General features: G+C 35.1%; 1 protein-coding gene across 6 annotated transcripts in view; it reads right to left on the minus strand.

The window, feature by feature from the left end:
• PKHD1L1 (PKHD1 like 1) overlaps positions 1–27,575 on the minus strand; it is a 157,540-nt gene that overhangs the window by 89,603 nt on the left and 40,362 nt on the right. For 5 of the 6 annotated variants that reach the window (XM_015070425.3, XM_053208108.1, XM_053208110.1 and 2 more), the window contains 18 exons: positions 27,277–27,390; positions 25,141–25,290; positions 24,008–24,132; positions 20,835–20,998; positions 19,476–19,648; positions 17,355–17,502; positions 16,702–16,856; positions 14,783–14,905; positions 13,729–13,834; positions 10,219–10,329; positions 8,488–8,652; positions 7,390–7,511; positions 5,666–5,798; positions 4,766–4,961; positions 2,551–2,693; positions 2,039–2,143; positions 1,147–1,335; positions 228–398 (listed from right to left, as the gene is read on the minus strand). In XM_015070425.3, the coding sequence (XP_014925911.3) occupies positions 228–398; positions 1,147–1,335; positions 2,039–2,143; positions 2,551–2,693; positions 4,766–4,961; positions 5,666–5,798; positions 7,390–7,511; positions 8,488–8,652; positions 10,219–10,329; positions 13,729–13,834; positions 14,783–14,905; positions 16,702–16,856; positions 17,355–17,502; positions 19,476–19,648; positions 20,835–20,998; positions 24,008–24,132; positions 25,141–25,290; positions 27,277–27,390 (2,593 nt within the window). The remainder of the gene's footprint in view (positions 1–227; positions 399–1,146; positions 1,336–2,038; positions 2,144–2,550; positions 2,694–4,765; positions 4,962–5,665; positions 5,799–7,389; positions 7,512–8,487; positions 8,653–10,218; positions 10,330–13,728; positions 13,835–14,782; positions 14,906–16,701; positions 16,857–17,354; positions 17,503–19,475; positions 19,649–20,834; positions 20,999–24,007; positions 24,133–25,140; positions 25,291–27,276; positions 27,391–27,575) is intronic. The other variant, XM_053208109.1, reaches the window with a different exon arrangement.

Genomic DNA, 27,575 nt, shown 5'->3' on the forward strand with positions numbered 1-27,575 from the left:
TCATTTGAGGCACACAAGGATTCTGGGAGAATGGTAGGACAACATTAACATGGGCCTCATTTTATAGAACAAATTCCAGTCTTAGAACAGTCCAGATTTATTCAAGGTCGTGTGGTTGGTCAGAGACAGAAGCAGTGTTAGACCTAGTCATCAGCCTCCTCCTCCAGAAAGGTCACATACACCCTGGGTCACTGGAGTAACAGAGTTTCCATCTTTAACCCTCTTACCTGGAGCGTATGTAGCTTCAGTGCTACCCACAAACAGGTGCAGGGGAATGTGCCTGGTTTCAGCTGGTAAAACATTAATGACTCCTTGGAGAAAAATAGAGCAAGACTCATCAACATACCCACTGCTATAATAATGGATTCCAGGTGAAGTAAATTGGTAAGAAAATGAACCTGCCATAAAATAAGATTGTATGTAATAAATACAAGCACTTAATGCATCCTCAAAAAGAAATTTCAAATGATCATTCAAACACACATGCAGATGACAGGTTTATTATTTTTCATGCACATGACATTTCAACAGGAAGTAGTAAAAAAATGATTCACTGGTTATAAAAGAACCATCTTGTATAATGAAATTACATTCCAGGAAGACAAGAGCCAGCATTAATTTTTCTAGAAAACCACATTAAGTATGGCATAAATTTTAAAGAAAAACTCAACATACAGTGAAAAATAAACAATACTTTGTGTTCATGAGCAAAAGTTCAAAGTGATTATATATATATAACAGTACACTTTACACTGAGTTGTTCTAGGAGAAATACTGATTTTAAAGCTGATTCCAATCAACAGAAGTTTGTTACTTGCTACTAGTTTGGTGTGATTAAAACATACTCCAGTTTTCTTTGTATTTTGCTTATCTCAATACTTTTTCAATTGGTTGGTTATTCCAGAATGAAGAAAGACATTTCTGATATCAGAAATCATCTCTGATATACAAAATATATTGCTTACATTCACTTATAATAGGTTTATAAATTTTTAATATTTTTACTATAGCAATATAATGTCAAATAAATCATTTGTGTATTTATACATATTATTTATACAAAAGTATTTTAAATATAAACAATATCCTTTTATTATATCTAGGAAAAAGAAACATAACACAAAATTCAACAAAGTGGAAACATACCTGATGCAGATTTTTCTCTTCCATTCATAAATCCTTTGCCATCATAAATTACACTTCCAGGACTGGATACAGAGAAAACCCTGTATCCTATTCCCCTGAGAAATGGATGTGTTTGCCAATGCCATGTCACTGTGTCTCCCACAGATACATTTAAGACTGATGGTGACCAGGCATAACCTAATCCATGTACTAGGAGCAAGAATTGAGACACATTTTTAAAAGAAAAAAGGAAAAGGAGTAAAAATTCTCAACAATTATCTTTGCAAATATTGCATTTTTGTACAGCTACTAGCAAAAAACTCTTTTAGGCTAACATCCTAAATTTTTTATGTGCATAATTTAAACATGTAACAAAAATAAACAGAAATAATGCAAAGTATGATCATGAGAAGCTAAGGAAAAAAATAAGCCACTCACCTCCAAAACTGATGATCAAGAAACAGTTTGAAAAAAATCAGAAAGTCAATAACAAGTTGTTCAAAAATGTCACATGGAATATTTTTTTAAAGCTATGGTCAATTTTTTAAACATAATTTTCTCAGGCATAGAGGCATGTGAAAATCTATATAACGTCAATTTGAATATTTAGTTAGGGACCTATGACCAATAACAAACAACAGACAGTAGGTTTGGGACTGCAATAAAATCGAATGGTGATTCCTCATCTTGGCAATTGTAGTCTAGCGTTTTAGACTCAAGTCTACCACTGGCTCATTCTATATGTAGCCCCCTATGTCAAAGAGATAAAGTATAGACAAATTACTGACCAATTATAGAAAGAAATAGCAATATTTATTCTCTGAATACTTTGAAGTATTAAATAAATGAAAATAAAATCAATATCAGGGTAAAGTGCTTCCATTATTTACAATATACAAATGTTGGCTGATACCTGAATCTTCTCCACTGTTGGTAATCCTAAATGTATTCCCTGTTGAATGAAGAATACATTTTATGACATTTTCTGATGATGAAATCACACTGCAATGGAAGGACCCTAGAAAGAAAAAAGATGGGGGAAATTTTTTCTCAAATATTTTTTGTAAAATATAGAAATGAAGTATAAGTAGTAAACAGTAAAGGCGCCACAAAAACTCCACATTATGTAGCAGGATCTCTGATATTTTTCTGATAGTTATCATGTTTGTGTACTGATTGTTTTTACAACAGAGACCTTAGCTTTTTAAAGTGTTTTATATGCATCAAATGTAAATTATTTATTAAAATTAAAAAAGTTACTCAATTTCTCTTTACTACCTTAACCACACTTAACTTTTTATACACTAATAGAAAAATAACATTTCCATGATTGAACAGTATTTGTGTAATAACTCAGCACCTATAAGCACATCCTTTACAGTGAGAAAAAGGGATAACGCTCTTTGGTGAGGATGAAACTCTTACCTAAGAGCACAGTGTTCTCAGTCGGTATTGTGCTGAACCCCACGCCCATAATAGTGACTTCAGTTCCACCATATAAAGAGCCTCTCTGTGGAAACATGGTGGTCACTTCCAAAATATACTGTATAGAAGCATTTAACTTATCTCTGCAAAAGAAAAATTGGTAGATGTTTCAGTGACTTTTCCATGGCGTCCTGTTGCTAAGCTCTTATTAGAATATGACTCATTTCAAAGGAGGAAGAAGTCGAATATTTAATTAGACACTACTTTTTCAAACTAGATAATCTGATAATTATCATGGCTTTAATTTGGTTGGATGGTTTGTATGTATGTGTGTATATATATAATAATAATATAATCATATAACATGTAACAACATACTATATATATAATAATAGTTTTTCCCTAACAATGAAAATTAGTTTTCTGAAAATCCCATGGCAGAATAATTTCAGATGGAGGAACTTAAAATATTGTGAAATAAATATGGTTATGAGAACTGAGGTCACAAGAAATATATGATACCCTTTAAAATATTTTACATATTCATTACAGTAAAACATAAAGGCAGCACTCATGATCTGTAAGAGTATAGAAATGAAATTCCATACATTTCATTTAAGAAATAGGGCTCCTGAGTGGTTCAATTGGTTAAGCATTGACTTTGGCTCAGGTCATGATCTCACCATTCGTGGGTTTGAGCCCTATGTCAGGCTCTGAGCTGTCAGCACAGTGCCTGCTTCGTATTCTGTCTCCTCTCTCTCTGCCCCTCTCCTGCTCATGCTCTCTCTCTCTCAAAAATTAAACATATAAAAAAATTTTAAAAAAGAAATAAAAGTTGTATGCAACTAATTTGAATTTATTATTCTATATATGTTGGAAACTTGTCATGATCTCCCTTCCCACTATTTCAATGAGAGTTTTAAATTTGTTTTGCGTTGTTACAGACGATGTGTCTCCGAGGAGGTCATGCTGTTCTGACCTGATACATAGAAGTAGACTCCTACATCCTAGCTCTCACCATAAGTAAAATGAGTCTTTGTATTAACTTTTATTTCACTTCCTCTATGCAACTGAATTGCTATTTATTTTTTTATTTTTATTTTTTTATTTGAGGAAGAGGTGGGGGGAGAGGCGCAAAGGGCAAGAGAAAGAATCTTAAGCAGGTCCATGCCCAGTGCAGAGGCCAACACGGGGCTCAATCCCGCGACCCTGGGATCATGACTTGAGCCGAAATCAAGAGTGGGATGCTCAACCCACTGAGCCATCCAGGTGCCCCTGGATTGGTATTTCTTAAACTGCCAGTGAAACACCCAGCTTTGTATGCTATCAATTCTATTCATTATCTCCATCACGCCAAAAGCACAAACCAGCTGCCCTGTTAATCAAAGGGGGGGATGTAGTTCTGGGGTTCGTTCGTGGTTGCTCTTGCTCATCTTCCTTCACCTCAAGATTCTGCTGTGATAATCTCTCCTCCTTTTCTGACTTCAGCTTTACCTGCTTTTTTCTTAATTCCTAAATTTTAGTTTTCTCTTTTTCTAAGTATCTAAACCAGTACTTTCCTTAGGCCAGCACTGCAATTTTACTTCAAAATTTTAACAAACAGCTTCCAGGAAGAAAATAGTGAGAAGTTACCTACAGGAAAAAGCTGGAGAAAGATTCTCTCCATCCTCTCCTTCAGATGGCCAGCTCCTACCCATTTCTTGGCTTAATTGTCACCTTCTAGAGAATGCTTTCCTGTCCCTCAGGAAAAGTCAGTGCTCTCTATATGCTATATGCTCTTACAGACCTGCAACCTCTTATTCATAGCCTCTTTCATACTTATAATTAAGTTATTGATGTAATGTGTTTGAAATCTGCCTCCCAACAAAATTGTGGGTATTATTAATGGCAGAGGACATGTCCCTCTTATTCTGCACTGTGAATTCAGCACTGAACAAGTAACTAACTGCTTGGTAAGTATTTCCAGAATGAATGAAAATATGTGATATATACACAGATCTAGTTCTACAGAGAATCCTACAACATAATCTGAATTGTTCTCAAAACTAAGCACATATTGCACTTTATATTTTCAGAATCTTTTGCAAAAGGAGATACAGATGGGTGAAGAAAGCAACTGCAAATATTAGAAGATGAATGGCTACTTCTTTTCTTATCCCAAAGCTGTTAGCCCCATGTGTCCCAAAACCCCATTAGTTTATGGTCATTACTATACCTTGTTGATGCAAAACCCCAGTTTCTGACTTCTACATAGATATCATGTTTTCCAGGAGACAACTTGGGCAAAAGACATCTAATATCTGTGAAATTCCAGTGAAAAATCTGGCAGGGTCTTCCTCCAACATACACCTCCACGTTTTGTGCGAGTTCATTGCCAAAGTTATAACCCTTAACTGTTAAATTAACTTCTCCTATTATTTTAAAAGAGAATAGAAGTTTTAGAAGAAGATTCCACTTATTATGTGGCATAAAATTTGCATATTAAGTAAATGAACTCATTTCTTATCTTTCATCAGATTTAGGAAATCCTAACGCTTGCAGAGGCAAAAGAAAAATCAGTGCAAGAATTGATATCTGCCATATGGAGATAAAATTCATATCTAATTGTTTCACAGAGGAAAAAAAAGATGGCAAAGTACTTCCTAAAAAACTTAATATTTTTCTCCTTATCACACATGTTCAAAGTGAAATAATAAATAGACTAATAGAACTTGTGGCTGGTTTTGCTTTAAGAAAGAACTGGGTGGTTGGTTGGTTAAGTGTCCGACTTCAGCTGAGGTCATGATCTTGCAGTTCCTGAGTTCGAGCCCTGCATTGGGCTCTTTGCTGTCAGCACAGAGTCTTCTTTGGATCCTCTGTATCCCCCTCTCTCTACCCCACCCCCATGTGTGCTTGATTTCCCTCTCTCTCTCTCAAAAACAAATAAACAATAAAAAAAATTGCAGGAGAAACTATACTTCAAAAACCTTTCTAGAAATAGTTTACATTTATATATGTGATGTATATGTATGTGTGATGACGTATGTATATATATCTTACAAACATGCATCTTACATATACATATATATCTTTCATGCACATGTCAAATGACTGATCTCATTAAAATTTTCCTTACCTAGTATTGTTCGTACTTTTGGACTAAAATCAGTTATAACTGGGGTCTGCAAACAGTTATAACTATAAGCATCCTTTGCTGAGGCTTGAAATCCATTGGTAATAACTGAAATATCAACTGTACCCTCAGTTCTCTGAAATAAGAAGAAAAAAATTGGAAAATATTCAATGTTGAGATGAAGAAATCTGATGGCTAAAAACAACTAGAACCATTCAAAAATAAACTGCTGAAGATGTTTTGTTTCAAAGTTGTGAATCAGAATCAATTTTCAGGTATTTAGAAAGCTGTGGTGTCAAATGCAGGCTACGTGTTTTAATGTTTTAGATAAAGGTACATGATGTACTGGTTTTGAGGGAGGTTATGACCAACTTAAATGTATCTATATTACTGGATTCCTAAGGGCTCTGCAATATAGTTAGGATGCTCTGGACAAGTGACTCTTTTAAATTAATAAAGCATAAGATACTAAAAGTTTTGACATTTTGCTCTTAAAATACACTCATGTAATCTATTCCTCTTCATTGACAAATCACATTATTATATCTTTTGCTGACTTGGATTCACAATCCAAGATGAATACTTGGACCCCTAAGAAAAACGTTTGGTGTTCTCACTGATAGAGGACCTACAGATTTCCCAATTAGGAAAAACAGTTTTTCCAGCACGTAGTATTTGCTTAATGCGCACTCAGCCTTTAGCTGAAACACAAAATCTAAACAATGTTTTCACTTACCCTATCCTCCAGATTGTCATCATCATTCGGTCCAACACATGCTCTAATTTACTCTTCCTATAGATTTCAACTACATAATACCCCCATTTAGTCTGCTTAATTTTTTTAATGTTAATTACTGTATCCAGCATCTTTGTGCACATAATAAACAAACAAGAGTCTTGGTTTAAATTTAAACACTATTTTTTAAGAGAAAGAACAACAATTTAGTGCTAAGATGCAATATTCCACAAGGAACTTCACATGGGGGTGTTTTTTTGGTATTAGATTTATGTATTTATTTATTATCAACAAACTGAAACTTTAACACATTTAAAATATACAGTCCTTAAAAAAAACCAAAAGATTTGCTTCTCTGAATTTTTTTAGACTGTTAGTGCTAAGGTTCTTTCATACTTAGATTTACCTGATCAACTCTCTTTCATCCTTCAAGCTCTGATAGGCCATCTATTTTTCTGTGAAACTCTTCTGACAGCCTCTCCTCACTCTATTTTATTTTTACTTTGTTTTACTTCTTTAAAAAAAATTTTTTTTTACATTTATTCATTTTTGAGAGACAGGCAGAGTGCAAGTTGGGGAGGGCCAGAGAGATGGAGACACAGAATCTGAAGCAGGTTCCAGGCTCTGAGCTGTCAGCACAGAGCCTGATGTGGGACTTGAGCACACAAACTGTAAGCCGAAGCCAGACGCTTAACGGACTGAGCCACGCAAGCACCCCCAGTTTGTTTCTACTTCTATTATTTCAAATCGAACACACTGTTTAGTATTGGTTTCTATGTCTGTCTTTCTAAATGTTAGGTATCTAGAATGTGGATATAATACTTCCTATTTGGATCTTAGCAGAAAGATGTTGAAGAAATAATTGTGAAGGAACGTTACTATAATGCTGCAGTTCCTAAGTAAATATGTCCCTTGTTTAAACTTCTCCTGAGATGTCCCTTAATTCATTAGTTTTCAGAAAAAAAACAACAACTAAAATCAGATGTCTTACTTTTGGTGTTCTGCAGGTTATCTTATTCAAATCCTCTTCAATCACATTGCAGGTTTCATTTCCAACTAACACCTTTGAATTTTCATTAAAACCAAATCCAGACAGAGTCAAAAGAGTACCACCTTCATAAGGAAATGACAACAACAATAACAGGTCAACAATACCAAAAGGAAACTTTGGCAAGAATCTAACTCATCCTTCAAGAATTTTCTTATCATCCAATGGATGGGTCGTCAAATAGATCAAGGACTAGGCTCGGTGTGTGTAATCACTGCCACATAGTACAGCCTGAGCTCTGAAGTCCGGAACCATAAAGGAAACTAGGCTAAGTGATTTAATGAAATAACAGATTTGCAAACCAACATCTGTTTTGGGGCATTACTATCAACTGCTATTTTCTATAGTGTCTTCTTCATCCTAAAGAGAAATTATGCTGGTTTTATATGTTCAACCATTTTGTGTTCTGAAAGTGAATTAAGACTCTCAATGAAATTAAAGTCAACTAAGACTCTTACCAAATCCCAAATTTTATTATCACTAAGTAAAAGGGAAACTCAGAAATAATCCCAACAAAATAAAAATAAAATAAAGTGAAATAAAAACACAAAACACACCAAAAGGATCAAGACCAAGGCAAAAATCCCAAACTAAGGGAAATGAAGCAGGACAGGAAAAATGTGTTATTTTTTTTTCATCTTCTGTGTCAGGCTTCCTTTCCCCGATTTGTTCCTGGAACTTTTTCTGGGTCAAGTAGCTCCATTGAGACTGTGGTTACAAATGGAGCAGCTGGTAAGCAGAATAATAACTAATAAATCTTATCTTGACATAATTGATGAGCTTGTTATAGAAACATGTAATAATTGATGATATTAATTCAATAACCTAAGATGTAAGTATAAGCAGTCACCCTGACTTGTGCTTCATAAGAAACAAAAGAATTAGTCAGCCATTTAATTACTGTGCTTTCCAAAAGGGGAGTCTCCTTTGTTCTGTATGAGGGGGCTTTGGGTTCCTCTCCCTCCACCCTGTTCTAGAAACAGTACAACGAAATGATGGAAATGTATGCAATTTTCTTTGTTTAGAACAATTAACTATTACCTGCCAGGCTCCCAGAAGCAGGCCAGATGTGTGAGATCTGATTCTGATAAATGAAATAGAGTACTTCACCCTCTATGTTCCGTGCTAGTCCAACATCGGCTATGGACACAGCAACTGGGAAATGTCCAGCACTGCCATTCAGAATCCGGCACTTGATCTCATTTTCTTGTGAAACAAAAGAAAAACATGATAAAACAAATGTTTTTGTAAGATAAAATTACTGAAATTTTACATTTGCAAATATAAATAGTGGGCTTCATTTTTATATCCCAAGAAATATATCTGAGGAAAACTACTCATATACGAATGGGGCGAAAGTTTTTACAAACTATCTGATGTTATGACTCAGACACTGTTAGAAAAAGGTAGGTGAAATAATAATAAAAGCAAAGTGAACAATTTACTCCTGATTTCTACTGTGGCCCCCCAAAAGTGGGAGGGGATTATTGTACTAGTAATTTTAAAATCCTAATCTGTAAAATCATTTATATCAATAATTCTAAAATTGTTGGTCCAATATGTGACTTATGTTAAGTAAAATATCAGGTTTCATCAAGAAAGGTGATCAAAAACTAAATGAAAATCTATCCTTCACACTTCATTCAGAAGAATATATGCACATTTGTAATACAGATGCATTACTGACTTAGATCTCAAGAATGCATAGAGTATCTGAATTAAAAACAAATTATATGAAAGATACATTTGCTTATATAATCCTATTAAAATTAAGGAAAACACCTAGGATTAATTATGAAAGGTAATATTTAGGGAAATACACAATCATGGCTCTCACTTTTTCAAGAGTAAAAAATGTGAATAATCTTGAAATTTTATGTTAACGGATAGAGATTTTGTTGGACTCGAACTCAGGGAGGATGACCATGTCTCTTTGCTGATTATTAATGTGACACTGTCAAAGCATGGGCACCATTGAATACCAGAGTGGTGTCTCTTATATTTTTGTGTCCCAGAGACACACCAAAAAAAGCTTTTTTTTTTTTTTTTTAAATTTGAGAGAGTTTGTGCACTTATGTGCATGTGAGTAGGGGAGGGTCAGAGGAAAAGAGAGAGAGAGAGAGAGAAAGAGAGAGAGATTGAGAGACAGAAACTTAAGCAGACTCCACGCTCAGCACAGGGCCCAACATGCGGCTCCCACGACCCTGGGTGCGTGACCTGAGCCAATATCAAAAGTTAGACGCTCAACTGACTTAGCCGCCCAGGCACCTCAAGAAGGAAAGCTTTTATATAATCACTTTATACAGGAAAAAGAACAAAAATCAACAGTTAAGGGATAAAACACACTGTCCAACACTGAAAAAACTAGTTTGTGGTCATAACCAAAGATTAAAAAGATAATGCATTTGGGGTGCCTGGGTGTGTTGGCTAAGCGTCCAACTTCAGCTCAGGTCAGATCTTGTGGTTCCTGAGTTTGAGCCCCACATTGGGCTCTGTGCTGACAACTCAGAGACTGGAGCCTGCTTCAGCTTCTGCTTCGGCCTCCCTCTCTCTCTGCTCCTCCCCTGCTCACACTCTGTCTCTCTCTCAAAAATAAATAAACATTTAAAAAATTTAAAAAAAACCATAATGCATTTATCCAGAGAAGTTTGCCAATTTCATGTCCCCAGAGGTACTCTACAGAAGGACTATTTTAATACTGCTCTTTGACTCTACTTTCTCTTATGAGAAAAACAATTAAATGTAATAATAATAATTTTACAAAGGACCTACCATCCACAGAAAGAAGAGAGCAACCCACTGGTCCAACAGAGACCAATACAGCTGAACTGGGGGGAAATCCAGAGCCTACTATGGTTAGAATTGTGCTTTCTTCAAAGGATCCTGAAAATGATCAATTTAAATAACAATATGAAAAAGAAAAAACCAAAGAATCTGTTGTTATGAAGTCAAATGTTTTGCAGAGACAAATAAGCCTATTTTCATCTAAAGGCTATAAACAATAAGCTGGTAAATAAGCAGGGAAAACAGACACATATTTACCAATGGTAAATTTTTTCCCATTGAATTGCTCTATATTTTGTTCATATTTTAAATCTGTGTTGATAGAGATTAGCAGCAGAATATCTGTCTGAAGTATGGAATGATATAAGGAAAATTATCGTTATGACAAATTAAACAGGCATCCCTGCATGATACCTTATCGTATGACAGAACTGCCATCACAAATTCATGAGAAAAAAGATGAACTGCACAATACTTGTGGGCACTTTCCACTTGTGATAAAATAAGCTTCCTCTGTCTGGGGTAATATGCATCCTCAAGTGGCTGAGATATTCCCAGGGTACACCCTCTGTCTCAGCATTTTACTCATAACTGTTATTTCCATTCATTCTTAAGAGTGTCCAACTATAGATGCTGGAGAGGATGTGGAGAAACGGGAACCCTCTTGCACTGTTGGTGGGAGTGCAAACTGGTACAGCCGCTCTGGAAAACAGTGTGGAGGTTCCTCAAAAAACTTAAAAATAGACCGACCCTATGACTGTTAGGAATTTACCCAAGGGATACAGGAGTGCTGATGCATAGGGGCACTTGTACCCCAATGTTTATAGCAGCACTCTCAACAATAGCCAAATTGTGGAAAGAGCCTAAATGTCCATCAACTGATGAATGGATAAAGAAATTGTGGTTTATATACACAATGGAGTACTGCATGGCAATGAGAAAGAATGAAATATGGCCTTTTGTAGCAATGTGGATGGAACTGGAGAGTGTGATGCTAAGTGAAATAAGCCATACAGAGAAAGACAGATACCATATGTTTTCACTCTTATGTGGATCCTGAGAAATTTAACAGAAACTCATGGGGGAGGGGAAGGAAAAAGAAAAAGAGGTTAGAGTGGGAGAGAGCCAAAGCATAAGAGACTCTTAAAAACTGAGAACAAACTGAGGGTTGATGGGGGGTGGGTGATGGGTATTGAAGAGGGCATCTTTTGGGATGAGCACTGGTTGTTGTATGGAAACCAATTTGACAATAAACTTCACATATTATAAAAAAAAAAGCGTGTCCAGATTTGGGCGATAAGTGGTATAGTCACCCTACTTATATAACATCACATACAAGATGGATTCCACATGGATTTTAATAGCTAAGAATGAAAAATGTCAACCTCTTGAATTTTAGAAGAAAACATAATCAAACATCTTAACTTTAATGTACAGATGGTTTTCTTAAGTAACATTGAAAAGTCATGGTTAACCATAAAGGAAAAGATAAATAAACTGGAATAAATCAGTGATTTGACTGTTCCCATAAACAAGATACTAAAACAACATGCAGGTGACATACTGGGAGAAGATGTGCTATAGGATCAGTAAACATAATATAAAATACACAGCTACAAGTCAGTAGAAAAAAGACAATCTGATAAATAAAGGATGTTAACAAGCAATTTGCAGAAGAAATACTCTAAATGTCCAAGAACCAATAAGAAGATTCTTACATGCATTACTCATCAGAGAAAAGACAAATTAAAAGAATGATGAGACAATTTCTTTCACCCATCAGATTGACCAGAATTAGGAGGCTGATAATCTAAGTATTGACATCGATGTGAGGAATACAGTGCTCTCACATATGCTGGAAGTACAGGCATGTTGGAGAGAAATTTGGCCATCTAATAAGCTGAATACACACATACTCAATTATTATCCAGCAATTCTATCTCTGGGCATGTACCCTAAATAAGCTCTAGCATGTACGCCTTAGGAGATTTGTACAACAAAGCTCAATGCAATTATATGTAAAAACAAAAGTTTGTAAACAATCTAGATGTCCATCAACAGAGACAAAAATAAGTTGGTATATTCATGAAGTATTTTTAAATGACAAATTAGCTATGCATAAAAACATACATATATTTCTCAAAAGGAATGCTGAATGACAAAAGTCAGATGCAAATAATATTTACAGCGTAATTTCTCTGATGTTTACATTTTAACATCTCTTTCACAAGCTTAAAAACACTAAAATTACCTTATGTGTGTGTGTTCTTTACAAAAGGTATTAACAATGGCATGGAAGAATACACACAAAATTAATTATTGTGACTGCCTCTGGGGAGATCTTTAGGAACTAGAACCAGAGATTGTGTTTCAAGAGGACTTTAGCTGTTCCTATAAAATTTTCTTTCTTAAATTGATAATTGGAAGTAAATATGACAAACTGTTAACTGCATTAATTTTCAGTGAAGAGAAGATAGGTGTCTTTTACAGCATTATTTATACTTATCTTTTCATTATTTTAAAATTTATCAAAATATGGCAAAAAAGCAATTTAGATTGTTAATTATTTTGAGTAAGAAACAGTTTTTTTCAGGAAGTACATATAAAAGTGGAAATTCATTATAAGATACAAGGATAGATGTAAAAATATAAATATCAAGGGACCACAACCAAATTAAAGTTCATCAAATTTTTATACTTGATAGTTTTGATCGCATGTAACATGGATTATCCCAAAGTAATATCATTACTGTAAAGAAGTCTGAAGAACATATTCTTTCAACACAAAGATGAGTTATTTTTTAAATTTTCTTTCTTTTTTTTTTTTTTTTTTGGTGATATATAATTAGCAGATGAATTTTCCTACTAGCTACCAAGATTAAATCTGTGATTATACCATCTGAGTTTAGCATTCTGACTGAAAAGAAAAGCCACTCCTTGCAATCTTTAGCCTCTGCTGTTTACTTTCGTGCTGGGGAGTTCAGACACAAAGAGTAATCACGTTTTTAAAGTAATTACATAATATGAAGATATGGTACAATGTGTCATCCAAGACTGAGTTCTTGGCAATGTGTTTTCCTCTAATTCTCAAGTCTAGGACCTAATTATTTTCTTTTACTCAACAGCAGCTGTCTCATTACCAGCTTTTTAGTACTAAATCTCCTAAAAGTGGTCTCATCTGACGAAAGATTCCTGTTAATACCCTAGCAAGCAGAATTTCACAAAAATGCCTCGTCCCAGTGAAATTTTAGAGACCCGACTCTAACGTGGTGAAACTAGAGAAGTAGACTGGCGAGTAAAACTTCAAGTGTGATTTGTTTTTCAAAAGTAAGTAATTAATGCTCTTTCCACAGCTTTCTGGTAGATTTTTTTTAAAACTATGTAGCAATGTCTGCATGCCTGAGGTGGTGAAACCAGTATATTTAAAAATCATTATTAGTTCACACTTTTGCTACTCGTCTTCCACATTCTACTCCAAGTTAAAAAGCGGGAGATTACCTTGAGATGGGTTTATGGCCCGGACTACTGGAGTCGCCATGAAATCCCACGTAAACCCACAGTCACCTGAACACTTAGCTGGACCTCCGTTGACATAGACTTCAACCTTCAAATAATTAAACACAGAAACAGAGAACGGGTAGCACAGCTATGGAGAATATACATAAGATTTAAACAAATGATGGGGTTTTGTTTGTTTGCTTGTTTGTTTTCAAAAATTAGTCTATTGATACTCTCTGCTTTGACCATTCATTCAGCACATGTGCCTCGTATGCAAAGGCACAGTTCTAAGTGTTAAAATGCATTAAGACAACATTAAACACAACATCCCTGCTGTCACTCAATTTATATTCTAGTGGCGGGGGGGAGACAGAGAGTCGCACTATAAATTTTTTTTTAAGTAAATGCAAGGTGCCTGGGTGGCTAAGTCAGTTAAGTGTCTGACTTTTGATTTCAGCTCAGGTCATGATCTACTGGTTTGTGCAATGGAGCCCCCACATTGGGCTCTGCGCTGACAGCACAGAGCCTGCCTGGGATTCTCTCTCCCTCTTTCTCTGCCCCTCCTGTGCTTGTGCACACATACATGTGTTTTCCCTTCTCAGTCCCTCTCTCTCTCTCTCTCTCTCTCTCTCTCTCTCTCTCTCAAAATAAATAAATAAGCATAAAGAAAAAGAAGTAAGTGCATATTACGCCCTAGCAGTGATTAGTGCTATGAAGGACAATAAAGGATGCTCTTGTGAAAGTCACCTACATTCATTACATATTAATTTCCTTATCATTAAAGTAGGAATGTTAATAATTACTTCACAGAATAACTAAAGATTAAATTAAAAAGCATATTTTCAAATTCTAACAGGTAGTGGTCAAGCTTAGAAATCCACACTTTTATCATAAGGAAGGTAATTTTCCCAAAAGTCATAATAATATTATTGAGTTAATATTCAGATGAAAATAAAGACATCATTCCTGCTGTTTCAACAGGTCTTTAATGTATTACAAACTTGGTGCATATTTAAAATTATGTTACAGGTCATGAGAAAAGTTTCAGAAATACCTGTGGCTGTTGGTTGGGTGTACGAAGTAGGTCTCCAAGTATGCGCCGTCTGAATAAGCCACCATCTTTTATCTTCGTAACTGTCATATTAGCTTTTTCTCCAATAATATTGGAATCATTAATCTATTTTTACACAAAATTATTTTACTAGAAAGGCTATGATAAATATGACTGTACTAGTTTTTTTTAATTAAGCAAGGTTGAAAGTGAATAAAAGTCAAAGATGAAAAAAATCATTCAAAAAAGCACTTTAGTCACATTTTTTGAAAAAGGAGCCTCTTCCAAAGTGAACATAATCTACCCCCCCCCCAAAAGGGCTAACATGACTGCATTATAATATATTACATCAATTACAAGTTGAACTGAATGACTAAAATCAACCTGAATTGTTAGAATAAAGCATGTCTAAAGAAAATCAATTTACTAAATTTTATTTTCTCAAAATGTTATATGATTGTCCTAAATGTGACCATTCTGATAAATGATTTTTGAATAGTTGAATGAGTTATACCTCTTTCCACCTGAGAGTCAACTTTTCCCCTTCAGCATTTTTCACCCCTGATTATCCTGGTTTTTCATCCATTTGTGGAATTATATTTTTTGCCAATGATAAAAATGAATAAAATCAAATCAATACATACAACTTGGTTATTTCAAAATCCCTCTGCCAATATGCCAGCCTTCTCATATATACAGTGGCTAGCAAAGAGACAGGAGTCTCCACGCTGGGCCCTGTGTGTGCTAAAGTGGTGATAAGAGGCAGAAGTGATGACCAAGCAGGGAAGGTCTGGTCAGAAAAGAGACAAGGCGGTAAATGCACAGACATCAGCAGAGATACCAAGAGGAAGACCAGTCACTGGAGCCACTCAGCTACAGAATCTGCTAATTCTAGTTCCAGACCATGTGTTTTCTTAAATTACCTCCATATCTTTATGACTGTTACTATTCTGCACACCCATAGTCTATGTAAGGTACATCATACGTTACATTTATATACGGGTGGTTTTTTTTGGTCTCCTCTTTCCCCTCTCTCCTCATTTTTTTTTCTTTTCTCAAAATGGTCCCCATAAGTAGATTTCTGTATTTTCTTCCACCTTCTGTCATGGACACCTTTCCGGGTGAATACACGTAGGTCTACACTATATATGGCTTCATGGTATTCAGGCTAATGTTGTGTCATTTTAACAACCATTCTTCTCTTGATGGGGCCAGGTTGCTAGGTTTTTACTATTACAAATACTATCACAGTGACTACTTTTGTGCCTACATCATTTCATATTTGTGTTATTATTTCAGTATTATACAGTTATATAGCTGAGATTGCTAAATCAGAGGGTATCTATATTCAGATTCTACTAAATAATCCCCTAAAATGATCATACGAATCAACTTTCTCTCCAATAGAGCACGAGAGAGACCGTTTCCTCCCTCACACTCTTACTATCACTCAAAAGCATCATCTTTTTAATGTTTTTGACAGTCTGAGCCCCCAGACTCCTCTAGATTCCTCTCCTTCACATACTCTGGGTCCAACTCCTCTCCTCTGACCCCCTTCACACTCTAAGCAAAGATAATTAGATAACAGCTTACCACAGAAACTACCTGGGGGTACACAGGATAACCTACAAGCCCTGCCTGGGCTCCTCCTGCCCCTATCAAGGGTCTTCTAACACATATCCCTGGTCTCTTTCCAGAGGGGACAGCAAATAAAGCACCTACAGCGATTCTCCATGAAAGAGAACATCGAATCAACTTAACTTAGAACAATCTTCCCTCAATTTCTCTTTTTTTAATGTTTAGTCTATAGTTTGCATTTTTTAAATATAGACAGTCTCCAGTTCTTTAAAAAAAAATGAGGCAAGGTGCAGTAAGCCAGCAACACATGGAAAACAAACAAAAGCCAAGCCAGAGGAGGGAACCTGTAGAAGATTCTGCCTTCCACGTGTGCTTCTCCACTGGATGTTCCATGAGTATCCAGCACACGTTCCCCCCCGTGTTACTGAGACTCGTCCCACTTCTTCCACACTCTGGAGAGCAAACTGTAAATCTGCAGCCGACACAGTGGCGGGAAGGCCTGCATTCAACAGAGGGACAGCAAATAGCAGGGGTCAAAAATATACAAACCGATTTCACCCTTAAAATCCATGAAGTGTGTGCTACATATTGTAAGCCAACTGTCCTCCTCCAATATAGTAAAAATAATTTGTGTCTTATTTAGGCCAAGAATTTATGAATCTCTTGGAAGCAAAAATTACATGAGTAACGTACCTCAGATGATAGCTCTGGCTCAAAAACTTTTATTTTTGATTATTGATTAACTTTATAGAGAACCTATAAGCTGGGGACATAAAAGAAAAACAAACTTTTGGGAATGTAACCTGGTATATCTGGTGAGGCAATAAAGAAAAAGTGAAAATATAATTTGTTCTGGATAATTTAGCTTTATGTCACTAACATAATCTCAAGGATATAAATTATGTAGGGAAATCATATTAGAAAGAAATACACCAAAATTTTTATTATGGCTGCCTAGATTGGCATTGTCCAACCGTACTGAACTTTTGTCATATACCTTTGAGAATGTGTCCATAAGCTTGAATGTCAAAGCTGCCACTTAGAGGTGGAGACGCGGCTTGAATTCTCTGAATACGAATCTTTGACTCCCCTGGCCAATTATTTCCTCTGTAAACAGACTCATTCTCTGTCTCATTTGTGATTATCTAATTTCCAAAATAAATATTGATAAAATGATTAAACATAACAACAGCTAACATGATTTCTATTTCACCATCGTACAATCCTGTGACATGACATAAATGAGCCTCAGGTATTCAGGATTCATCAGAACATTAAGGAGAGTCACATAAATCAACACAGGCCATACCTACAAAGCTACAATAATGAGGCCAAAGTCAACTCAGTCATCTGTGCAGCAATCAGCTGGAACCTTAGTAATACCTCATTAATTCAGAGTGTACCCTCCATCACTCAACGAACAAATATTTATTGAACAGGCATCCCATTCAAGGTACAGTGCTAATCACTGTGGGGAGGCAAGGAAACATAAGATGAAGTCTTTGCTATCAAAAAACTGAAAATCTCTTTGGAGAAATAACATATGGGGACTAGAAAACTAACAATATACCGAAGTATATAATCAGCACAGATTCTGATCCAGACTCAAGAAAAACCTGCCTAACGTTGAGTGCCAATCAATTGACAAAAGCAACACATGCTATAAAAATTCATACACAGTGACTGTACTAGTGAAAATGACAACATCTTCCTGCTTCAGATCCCTCACGGTTGTCTGTGAATCTTGTGGAATTTAAAACTTTATGCCTCACTGCCCACAGAAAAGAGTAAACATAATTGCCAAAAGACATAAGTTCACAGCAGCTTTATTCATAATAGCCCCAAACTGGAAATAAGACAAAAGCCCATCAACAGGATGGTTAAATTGTGGTATATTCACACCACGGAATACGGTAAAGCAATGACAAAGAATGAACTACAGCTACATGCAACACACAAATCTCATAATATCAAACAGAAGCAGCTAGATGCAAAAGAGCACATACTGGATTATTTGTCAATACAAATAACATTTAACAGATGTGCACATTACTGCGTGTATCTTTCACTGGAATTTTTTTAAAAAGGTCACAAACATATGTCCTATATTCCTTAATTTGACTTTGACTGAATAACAAAAGCTAGAGGATACAATTACCAATTTTAATGAGGAATCTTGAAAAATGGGAGCTGATGTCACTGATTATTTAACAACACAAACCCCTGATACTACATTCTGTTGTGCAGCTAAGAGTAAACGACTGAAACATATTTACAAGACATTTCATCTTGAAGATACTAAGATTACAACATTGCACCAGCATAGGGTAAAGCAACTTTTGTGGAATACTTAAGAGTTTTCCTGTATTTTTAATCACAGAATCAGACTATCATTAAGCAAAACACTCTTTGAGACTTTCACAAAAATATTTAATTACTATTTAACTCCAATCTAGAGCTTATTATACTTGTTTTTGATTCACTGTGGAAAATTATATTAATTCCTTGGATAGTTTTTGAGGACATTACATTTTAAAATACTTACATTTATAGTATTTAATACTGATCTTATTATAAATAACGCAAGCAGTACAAAAATTATTCAGGTCCTTTTGGAATTCTGGAAACCTATCTTTTTCCGCCCAGTACCAATTTTGATACAAGCAAAAAGTGGTGTTTCTAACAGAAACATTTAAGAACATATTGCAGAATTTCAAATTTTCTTTCAACAATCTCTGTTCAAAACTTTTACTGAAAGAGCCCATAGCATTTCCTTTTAAGTCAACAGAGAAAATTCTAGTTAAATCTGTTTCTTAAGACAGTTTCCCCTTGTTTTTTCCCATAGACATATCTCTTAAAGACTTTCTTAATGCTTAAAGTGAATTTTCATGCTCAAGTCTAACAAGCCTCTAACTCTTCATTTATGCTTAGAATAAGCTTATCTTGTCCTATTAAAAGATATTCCATCTGAATGTCAGATGCTATATGCTTATCTTGTCCTATTAAAAGATATTCCATCTGAATGTCAGCCATTTGTAAAAATTTTTTAAAAAGGTTATTAGATCAAAGCTAATTTTCCATAAATTGAAAACAGTAAGTTGCAAAATTCTGAGCTTACCTGTGCAAAGCTCACAGCCATCATGGGTATATTATAACTGCAATTATATGAAGTCATGGTGACAGAATATTGGTTGGTAATACTTGATCCATTAATTTTCGTCTGATTCACCTGAAAGTTCTTTAAAAATATCCCTTTATTTGCTAATGCTGGAAGTCTTCTCTTTGGGATTTCTAAAGAACATGGAATAAATGGAAAATAAAATTTCATAGCTTCTGCTGCTAAAAAAGAAAATCATCAAATAATATCCATGTCATGGAATAGGAATAGCTGTTTAGAATCAAATTTTAGAAAGAAGATCTTAAGACAAGTAGTTTTTAGAGCTTGGCAAACTTTTACTTCTAGAATATAAAGCTTTAAGGTCTGTCAAAATATGAGCTTTATCAGGTAAAAGAAAATATTTAAAAGCCACCAAACCCTGGGTTTCATGTAGCCTTCTGTGGGCCTGTTAGCTCTGCTCTGTCCTAGGTTCCTGAATGTAGTGCTAAGACGTGCACTCCATGAGGACAGGACTCGGGCTGTCTTGTCCACAGCAATTTCTTTAGTAGCTAGTACAGTGCCTGGCACATGGTAGGTGCTAAATGCATGCTATCTGTTGAACTACAACATCCATCTGAGCCCAAGTGAGCTGTCTTATATATGTGCTCCACTAATTAGAATGTAAATTCTGGTGAGAGCAGATTCAAAAGAAGTGACTCTAAAGTAGTACATTTAATTTTAACCAGTTGACTTTTGACCTTGCACTTGAAAGTAGTTCCAAAGGAAAGGATTTTAAAATTTCTCTGAAAAATGTGAGTAGTCACTGTTAAAGGTGACTGTTTAGAATTAGGTTGATTTTTTTAAAGATCACAGTTTAATTGTAATTATTTTATTATCACAGCTCATATGTAGGAGTCTACTGACATGACTATAAAACAATGCTTAGACTACCAGAAATAAATTTTTCATTTATAGTATTATTAATTATCACCATGATGTCCATGAAAATATTCAGTTTAATCCTACCAAACAGATGCCAATGTCAATAGCTGCCTTTTAGGAACACATATCTTTGTGATTAGTTTCTCAAAAATCAAACAAAGCAAAATGAAAATATTTGTCACAGTTTATATATATATATAAACAGAATCCAGGACTAGAAAGACTAATTCTTGCCATAATGACAAAGTTTTCATTAAGAGTACATTTATCCTTAGAATAAAAAATAATATTATTTAAATAATAATATTCAGATAAAAGAATGACTCAAATATTTAGAGATTAATGTTTCTGTGTAAAGTAAACAATGATTCCCCTGGAAAGATTTTTCTACAAGATAGATTTAGAGGTTTTGAATCGATATGAAGTGATACAACATACCATCCCACGCGGACACTGTAGATGTCTGTCCAATGTACACTGTATCTACATAGAAAACCTGTGATTCTGATGCCTTCTGTAAACCAATCCTCTGAAGAGAAAAATTTGTCCCAGTGTATTTGGCTTGTACGAGGTCCAGAAGGTCTATGCAAGTGTAGGTCCAGCTGAAATATGGTTAATTAATGTAAACCAATACACTATAAAAAAGCACTAAATACTTAAAGAGTAAAAGTGTTTTTTTTTCCCACAAGAAGACCATTAAACGCACTTTATTAGCACAGAGGTGCAGCCATAACAAGAAACAGCAGACAGAAATTTGAACTGGTAGTAACAGACTTAATGTTGTATACTGTAAATATAGGTTTTCTTTTATTTGTAGCTTTGGCAATAGCCACAGGAAGGTGAAATATTCTGTAGCGATAGGTAAGGAAATTAAGGAGTATGTGCCTTGGTGTAGAGCAAGCATATAAATAAAAACAAGACACAAGAATAAAGTAAACTATTTTAGTAAAAAATGTCAAGGATAGAACAGTAAATTCAGTTCAATACCAAGAAGCAAAACTGGAACTTGTTATTACTCCCAAAAGAGCTCCCTAGAGTTGCACTGTCTCCTGATATGAGACAAAAGTGGTAAGTGATTTACGTAAAGCACATTACCCCTTAAATGTGTAATTTAGATTCAGATTTTGCACTTGATATTAACTGCATTGGAATTCTATGAGTTATAGTTAAGCAATTCAGCTATGAGAGTTTGCAACAAAGAGAAAAATATTGCCATCAAAATAACTAAACACAATTTAACAATAATCTTTATATCAGCTACTGCTGTAATTATTAACTGACTAGTTTGTTTGAGCACCTACTATTTTAATTTCCTTCATGGTTCCCAAACTCATCATGGGATCCACCTCAGTGCCTCAAAGCTTAGCTTAAACTAACATATTTTTAGAAAACTATATGTGGAACTACAGCAAGATAAAGTGCTCTTTAAATAAATATGAAAAAAAAAACCACTTAGGGTCTCAGTAGAATTCTACCCTAATTATATAATTTTAAAGTTTAAGAAACTACTACTTAGAAAATTTAGTATACTGAACAGGACCCTTTATCAGACAAAAAGAGACTACAAATGATATCAAAACTTAAGTGAACAGCACACTGTCTTTGTGGCTACATAACAGTGTTTTATTATTATTATTATTTTTTCAACGTTTATTTATTTTTGGGACAGAGAGACAGAGCATGAACGGGGGAGGGGCAGAGAGAGAGGGAGACACAGAATCGGAAGCAGGCTCCAGGCTCTGAGCCATCAGCCCAGAGCCCGACGCGGGGCTCGAACTCACGGACCGCGAGATCGTGACCTGGCTGAAGTCGGACGCTTAACCGACTGCGCCACCCAGGCGCCCCAGTGTTTTATTATTATTATTATTTCTTTAACATTTATTTATTTTTGAGACAGAGAGACAGAGCATGAGCGGGGGAGGGGCAAAGAGAGAGAAGGACACAGAATCCAAAGTGGGCTCCAGGCTCTGAGCTGACACGGGGCTTGAATTCACAACCTGTGAGATTACCTGAGCAGAAGTCTGACGCTTAACCGACTGAGCCATGCAGGCATCCCTAGATAACAGTGTTTTCTAAAAGAAAATCATATTTCACTTTTCAGATTTTGAAACCTGATTTATAGCTACAAAAATCACTGTTTTGGAAAGGTTATACCAGAATTCTTGGGGGGACAATGGCATTTCTAACACTAACATTGTACTAAAAATAATCTAACACATCTACTTGATGGTGGCCTGTCTAACCTAAATCAAAGCAAATTTAGAAATACACAATAGGAGCAGGGGAGTTTCCTTTGCGTTGACTGGCAATAATTCTACCCAGTGAACCCTATTCCTCTGAAAATCATGACATTCTTGTTGAAAGATATCATAGCATTTAGGGTAAAGGAAGCCCATCAGTCTTATCAAATGTATTTTACAGCAGATAAATTGCAGGTTAAAAGGAAAGACCTATTTAGCAATATGGTGAGTGATGCTTTGACGAATATGAAAGAACCAAGATCTGTAAAATATTCCAAAATCTCGAGTCAAACGCATGCAGGTGATGCTCACCAAAACTAAAATTGTCAATCTAATCTGTTCAATTCAGGCATGCAGGGAATGTTTATAGCAAAATGTACCTGGAGAACACGTTTTCAAATAAAAAAGGTGTATATGTGCATGTGTATATCTTCATTATGACTCTATTGTGTGTGAAATTTGTATGTGTGTTCTATGTGGAAATACAAAAGTGGATTGACACAAATTTCAGAAGATATAATAATAAAAAACAAAATGTAATTATGCAGAACTAACTTGTGCTTGAGGGTGTGGCAATTATAGTCATTAGATAGCTTTCTTAGACATCTATCTTCTTCCCTTATATTTCTCTGCTTGCATTTCTATGTGTCTAACTTTTGGCAAACCAAGCATTAAAAAGTGTCTCTTCTCCATTAATTTTGAAATATTCATTGAAATATTTTATTTGCTCTGCTCACACCTAGAAAGCACCTTGTTTTCAGTGATCAAAGTTTAATGACAATATTGTGATAAAGGAGTCTCTTTCTACCTGCCTTCAGTAAGTGGGAACATTATTAGATTTAATAATACATGATTTAAATTATAAGGTTTACCATTGTTTTACCTTTCAAATGGTCATGGGTGATGATAACACTAGACCAATTCTTATTTTCATAATCTATCTATTTATTTTTGCCACAATTATTTCTGTTAGGATGCTAATGTAGAGGGCATGAAAACGGCAGTCAGATCTATGCTGCACAGCATTTGTCAAAAACTAACAAAAAGTGGGGCATCTGGGTGGCTCAGTCAGTTAAACGTCCAAATCTTGATTTTTGGCTCAAGTCATAACCTCATAGTTGTGACACTGACCCCTGTGTTAGGCTCCATGTTGGGTGTGGAGCCTGCTTAAGACTCTCTCTCTCCCTCTCTTTCTTTGCCCCTCTCCTGCTCGTGTGCGTACATACTCTCTCTCAAAAACAAAACAAAAAAACCCAAACTAACAAAAAGTGGAAAAAAAATTTAAAAAGTTAACAAAGAGTGGGTTTGTTTTATGTTCAGGTTATATACTGTATTATAACTTCCATTTTACATTCACAGAATGTAACTTACTTGTTTCCATTAGTAAAGTTATAGGTAAATTGTATATCATTGCTTCTAGTAATCTTGCTTCTGTCTTGGTATTGGAATTTTAGAGCAATATAATTTGCGAGGAATCCTTTGTATGCTAAACATAACTACACAGAAAATTAAAAAAGAAATCAGTAATAATATCTTAGCTTTAAGTTGTTTTATAGCAATTCAAGTTAACTCAACCTAATCCAGTAAATAAATATTGATAATTTTCCATACAAAATATTTCAGAACACAGAGACAGGGATAATTAATTTCAGCCAATTAGGTATAGAAGAATTGTGAAAGATTTTCTAGAAGAGGAAGTGGAGTTGAACGACCTTACAATTAAGGATTAATTCCTTATTGTTTTCTTAGATATGGTTTCCTTAAAAAATGAAAATAATTCCCTCCCTTTAGTCATGTAGCAATGTAAAATTTAAATCCAGCTCTAAGTGAACTCTACAGTGGATGTAAAAGCCCAAACAAAGAGGAGATAAACACTGAAGTAGATTAATTGGGATGTGAATGCAGATAAGCATTTAGAGGTAAAGATGCATGTCACTGTAAAATGGTAGTTAAATACCAATCTTAATGGTCTACAACATCTTAAGCATACCAAATATATTTAGAACTTAGAACTTGAGGATGTATATCACAACTTGAGAATTTTAAAACCAGAGAAAGGGTAAACAAGACTATGATTGCTAATCATAAATACCTATCCTAAAACTCCCATCTCTACTCATGCTTTCCCTTCACTTCTCCTTGACTGGATACCCAAGATCACTCTATGATGGCTATCCATTTTTGTTTCTTCTTAATAAATAAAATATATTGAGGAGATTATACATTTTTAATTGTTTTAATATTTAAATTCATGTGCAAGTAATTTTCTCTGAAATTATAAGATAAAGCAGAATACGTGTGCGTGATATTACATATTTTTTTCATTTTTTTTTTTGAAAACCAACAGAAGAGGAAATCACAAGGCCCCAGAATGTGAACCACAGTACCTGTCTAATGTGACATGATTTCACATGACAAGCAGTTTTCCCTGTCTTATATTTCAGGAAATTTTATTATCAAGGTATTTTACAGATTAAATTAGCATATCATTTTGTTGAGTTCACCTGATTATAAGGAAATAATAAAATGTCTCCATATGGTAGTCTGTTTGGTTTAACATCTGTGGAGTCAAAGAGAACAGCTGGGTTTTTCAGGCAATAACGACCACAGTAAGCATCAGTTTCCGCTGTCTTCTGCCCTCTGTTAATATGTTCCTACAGAAACAGTAATATTTCAAATGAAAACATGACTTACTGTCCTGCTTTATTCCCCCACATCTCTACCCAATTTGTTCAAGTTCCAACTTGGATCCATTGCTTCCCACACCACTTTAACTTGAAATATTCTCTCTCTTCTTTGAAAGTCTAATGCTCTCATCCTGTATCACTCCTTTGGCTCCACAATCATATAATCCCTTGTACCTGTAGTTGGCTATTTCCTAAATCTTATATTTCTCCTTATATCATGAACTCTTAGGGATATTTATTCATTCCTTCCACAAATATTTTTTTATAATTTTTTTAAAGTTATGGGGCGCCTGGGTGGCGCAGTCGGTTAAGTGTCCGACTTCAGCCAGGTCACGATCTCGCGGTCCGTGAGTTCGAGCCCCGCGTCGGGCTCTGCGCTGATGGCTCAGAGCCTGGAGCCTGTTTCTGATTCTGTGTCTCCCTCTCTCTCTGCCCCTCCCCCGTTCATGCTCTGTCTCTCTCTGTCCCAAAAATAAATAAACGTTGAAAAAAAAAATTAAAAAAAAAAATAAAGTTAATTTATTTTGAGGGAGACGAAGAGAGAGTGAGGGAGGGAGGTACAGAAAGAAAGGCAGGGACAGAGGATCTGACGCAGGCTCTGTGCTGACAGCAGAGAGCCCAATGCAGGGCTCACACTCACAAACTCCCAAGATCAGGACCTGAGCGGAAGTCGGATGCTCAACCGACTGATCTACCCAGGCACCCCTCCACAAATATTCATTCAGTGTTCACTATGTGCCAGGTTATTGTTTGTTAATTTGTTTTTTGTTGAATCTTCAAGGTTCAAGTGGTGAAGAACACTATCCCTATATGGGATATTTCCTATCCCATGAAGTTTGGGACAAAGGAACTAAGGATTATAATACTGATGTTGAAGTATTATACATATATTATATAATTATGAGGTTGAAGAGAGGCCTCTAACTCACATATAAAGCATCAAGAAAGATAACTCAGAGGAAGCACTACATGAGTTGTCTTTAAAGATAAACAAGACCCATTTCAAAGGAAAGATGGACTAAGGAGCTTCAGGGAGAGGGTAAAATAAGTGAAATCAGCAGGGATGTAAGAAGATGGTGCTGGGAAATGCAAATAATCAAAGTAAGATAGAGCAAAGAATGTGTGCCAGGATGATGATGGGAAATGAAGAAAGGAAAGAGCATAGTGTAAATTACTGTGCAATTCCCAAGGCTGCTAGCACTACATTCAGGATAGGAGAACCCAAGTACATGCATGTTTATTAAATTAATTTGAAATGAGAGCCAATTAAATGGAAAGATTTTCCTTTTTTTTCACTAATAAATCTGCTCATTTAAACAGATTTAAAACATGTGATTTAAAGCATGTGATAAATATTTTTAAGGATTCATATTTATTTCTAAGGTATTGATCTGAACCAAATCACTAGCCTATATAGTCCTTATTCTTATGGTATTCATTTGGAAATGGTGAATATCTGGCTTCCTCGGATTTTCAAAATAAGAATTAGGAAGATAAGAGTATTCTGAAATTTTCTTTACTGTACATCAAAGAAAAGTTCTTATACCTCACCAAGAGAGAAATAAGGACAAGTATTTTACTAATTGACCAGAGGGTGATCTCAAAAATCAAGGGAAGCCCTACTACAAATTATATGCTCAGAAGCCAATGAGGAAACAGGATATACTCTGCGTCCAAGTAAAGAAAACAAGTAAAACACCCTATAGATCTTATATTGTCCATCATCTTTCTTACTTTCCCTTGATCGAGAAAATTCATATGTGGTGAATTTCACAAATGAATCACACTATAATGCAAGGAGATGATAAAGCAGACCTTACCAATAAATGTGTAACAAATTATTTTTGCAATTTGACAATAGGAATTAATGTTAGTCCAAAGAGAATCACAAGATTCCAAGCATTTATACGAATTCTTATTTGGTCAGTTTCACTGTTCATTTACATTCCATACCAGGTTAAAATCAGACTCATAATCTCTAAAGTATTTCACAACAAATCCTTCTTCAAGATTTGCAATTTGCGGTGGACACTTGGCAGTAACCATTTCTTCTACGGCTGCCTGAAACTAAATTAAAAATATGAGCTTTAGTAACTTCTTTTTCATGAAGAGTTAGAACATTTATACTATTACTACTCATTCCACTAATTAGTTATAACTGAACATTTGCATAATTCCCATACTTCAGCCATCATTATGAGATCATTTACTAAATAATTTTAAGTTAATATGCAATAATTTTAGTGTCTAGT

The sequence above is a fragment of the Acinonyx jubatus genome, chromosome F2, assembly GCF_027475565.1.
Source record: "Acinonyx jubatus isolate Ajub_Pintada_27869175 chromosome F2, VMU_Ajub_asm_v1.0, whole genome shotgun sequence".
NCBI lineage: Eukaryota > Metazoa > Chordata > Mammalia > Carnivora > Felidae > Acinonyx > Acinonyx jubatus.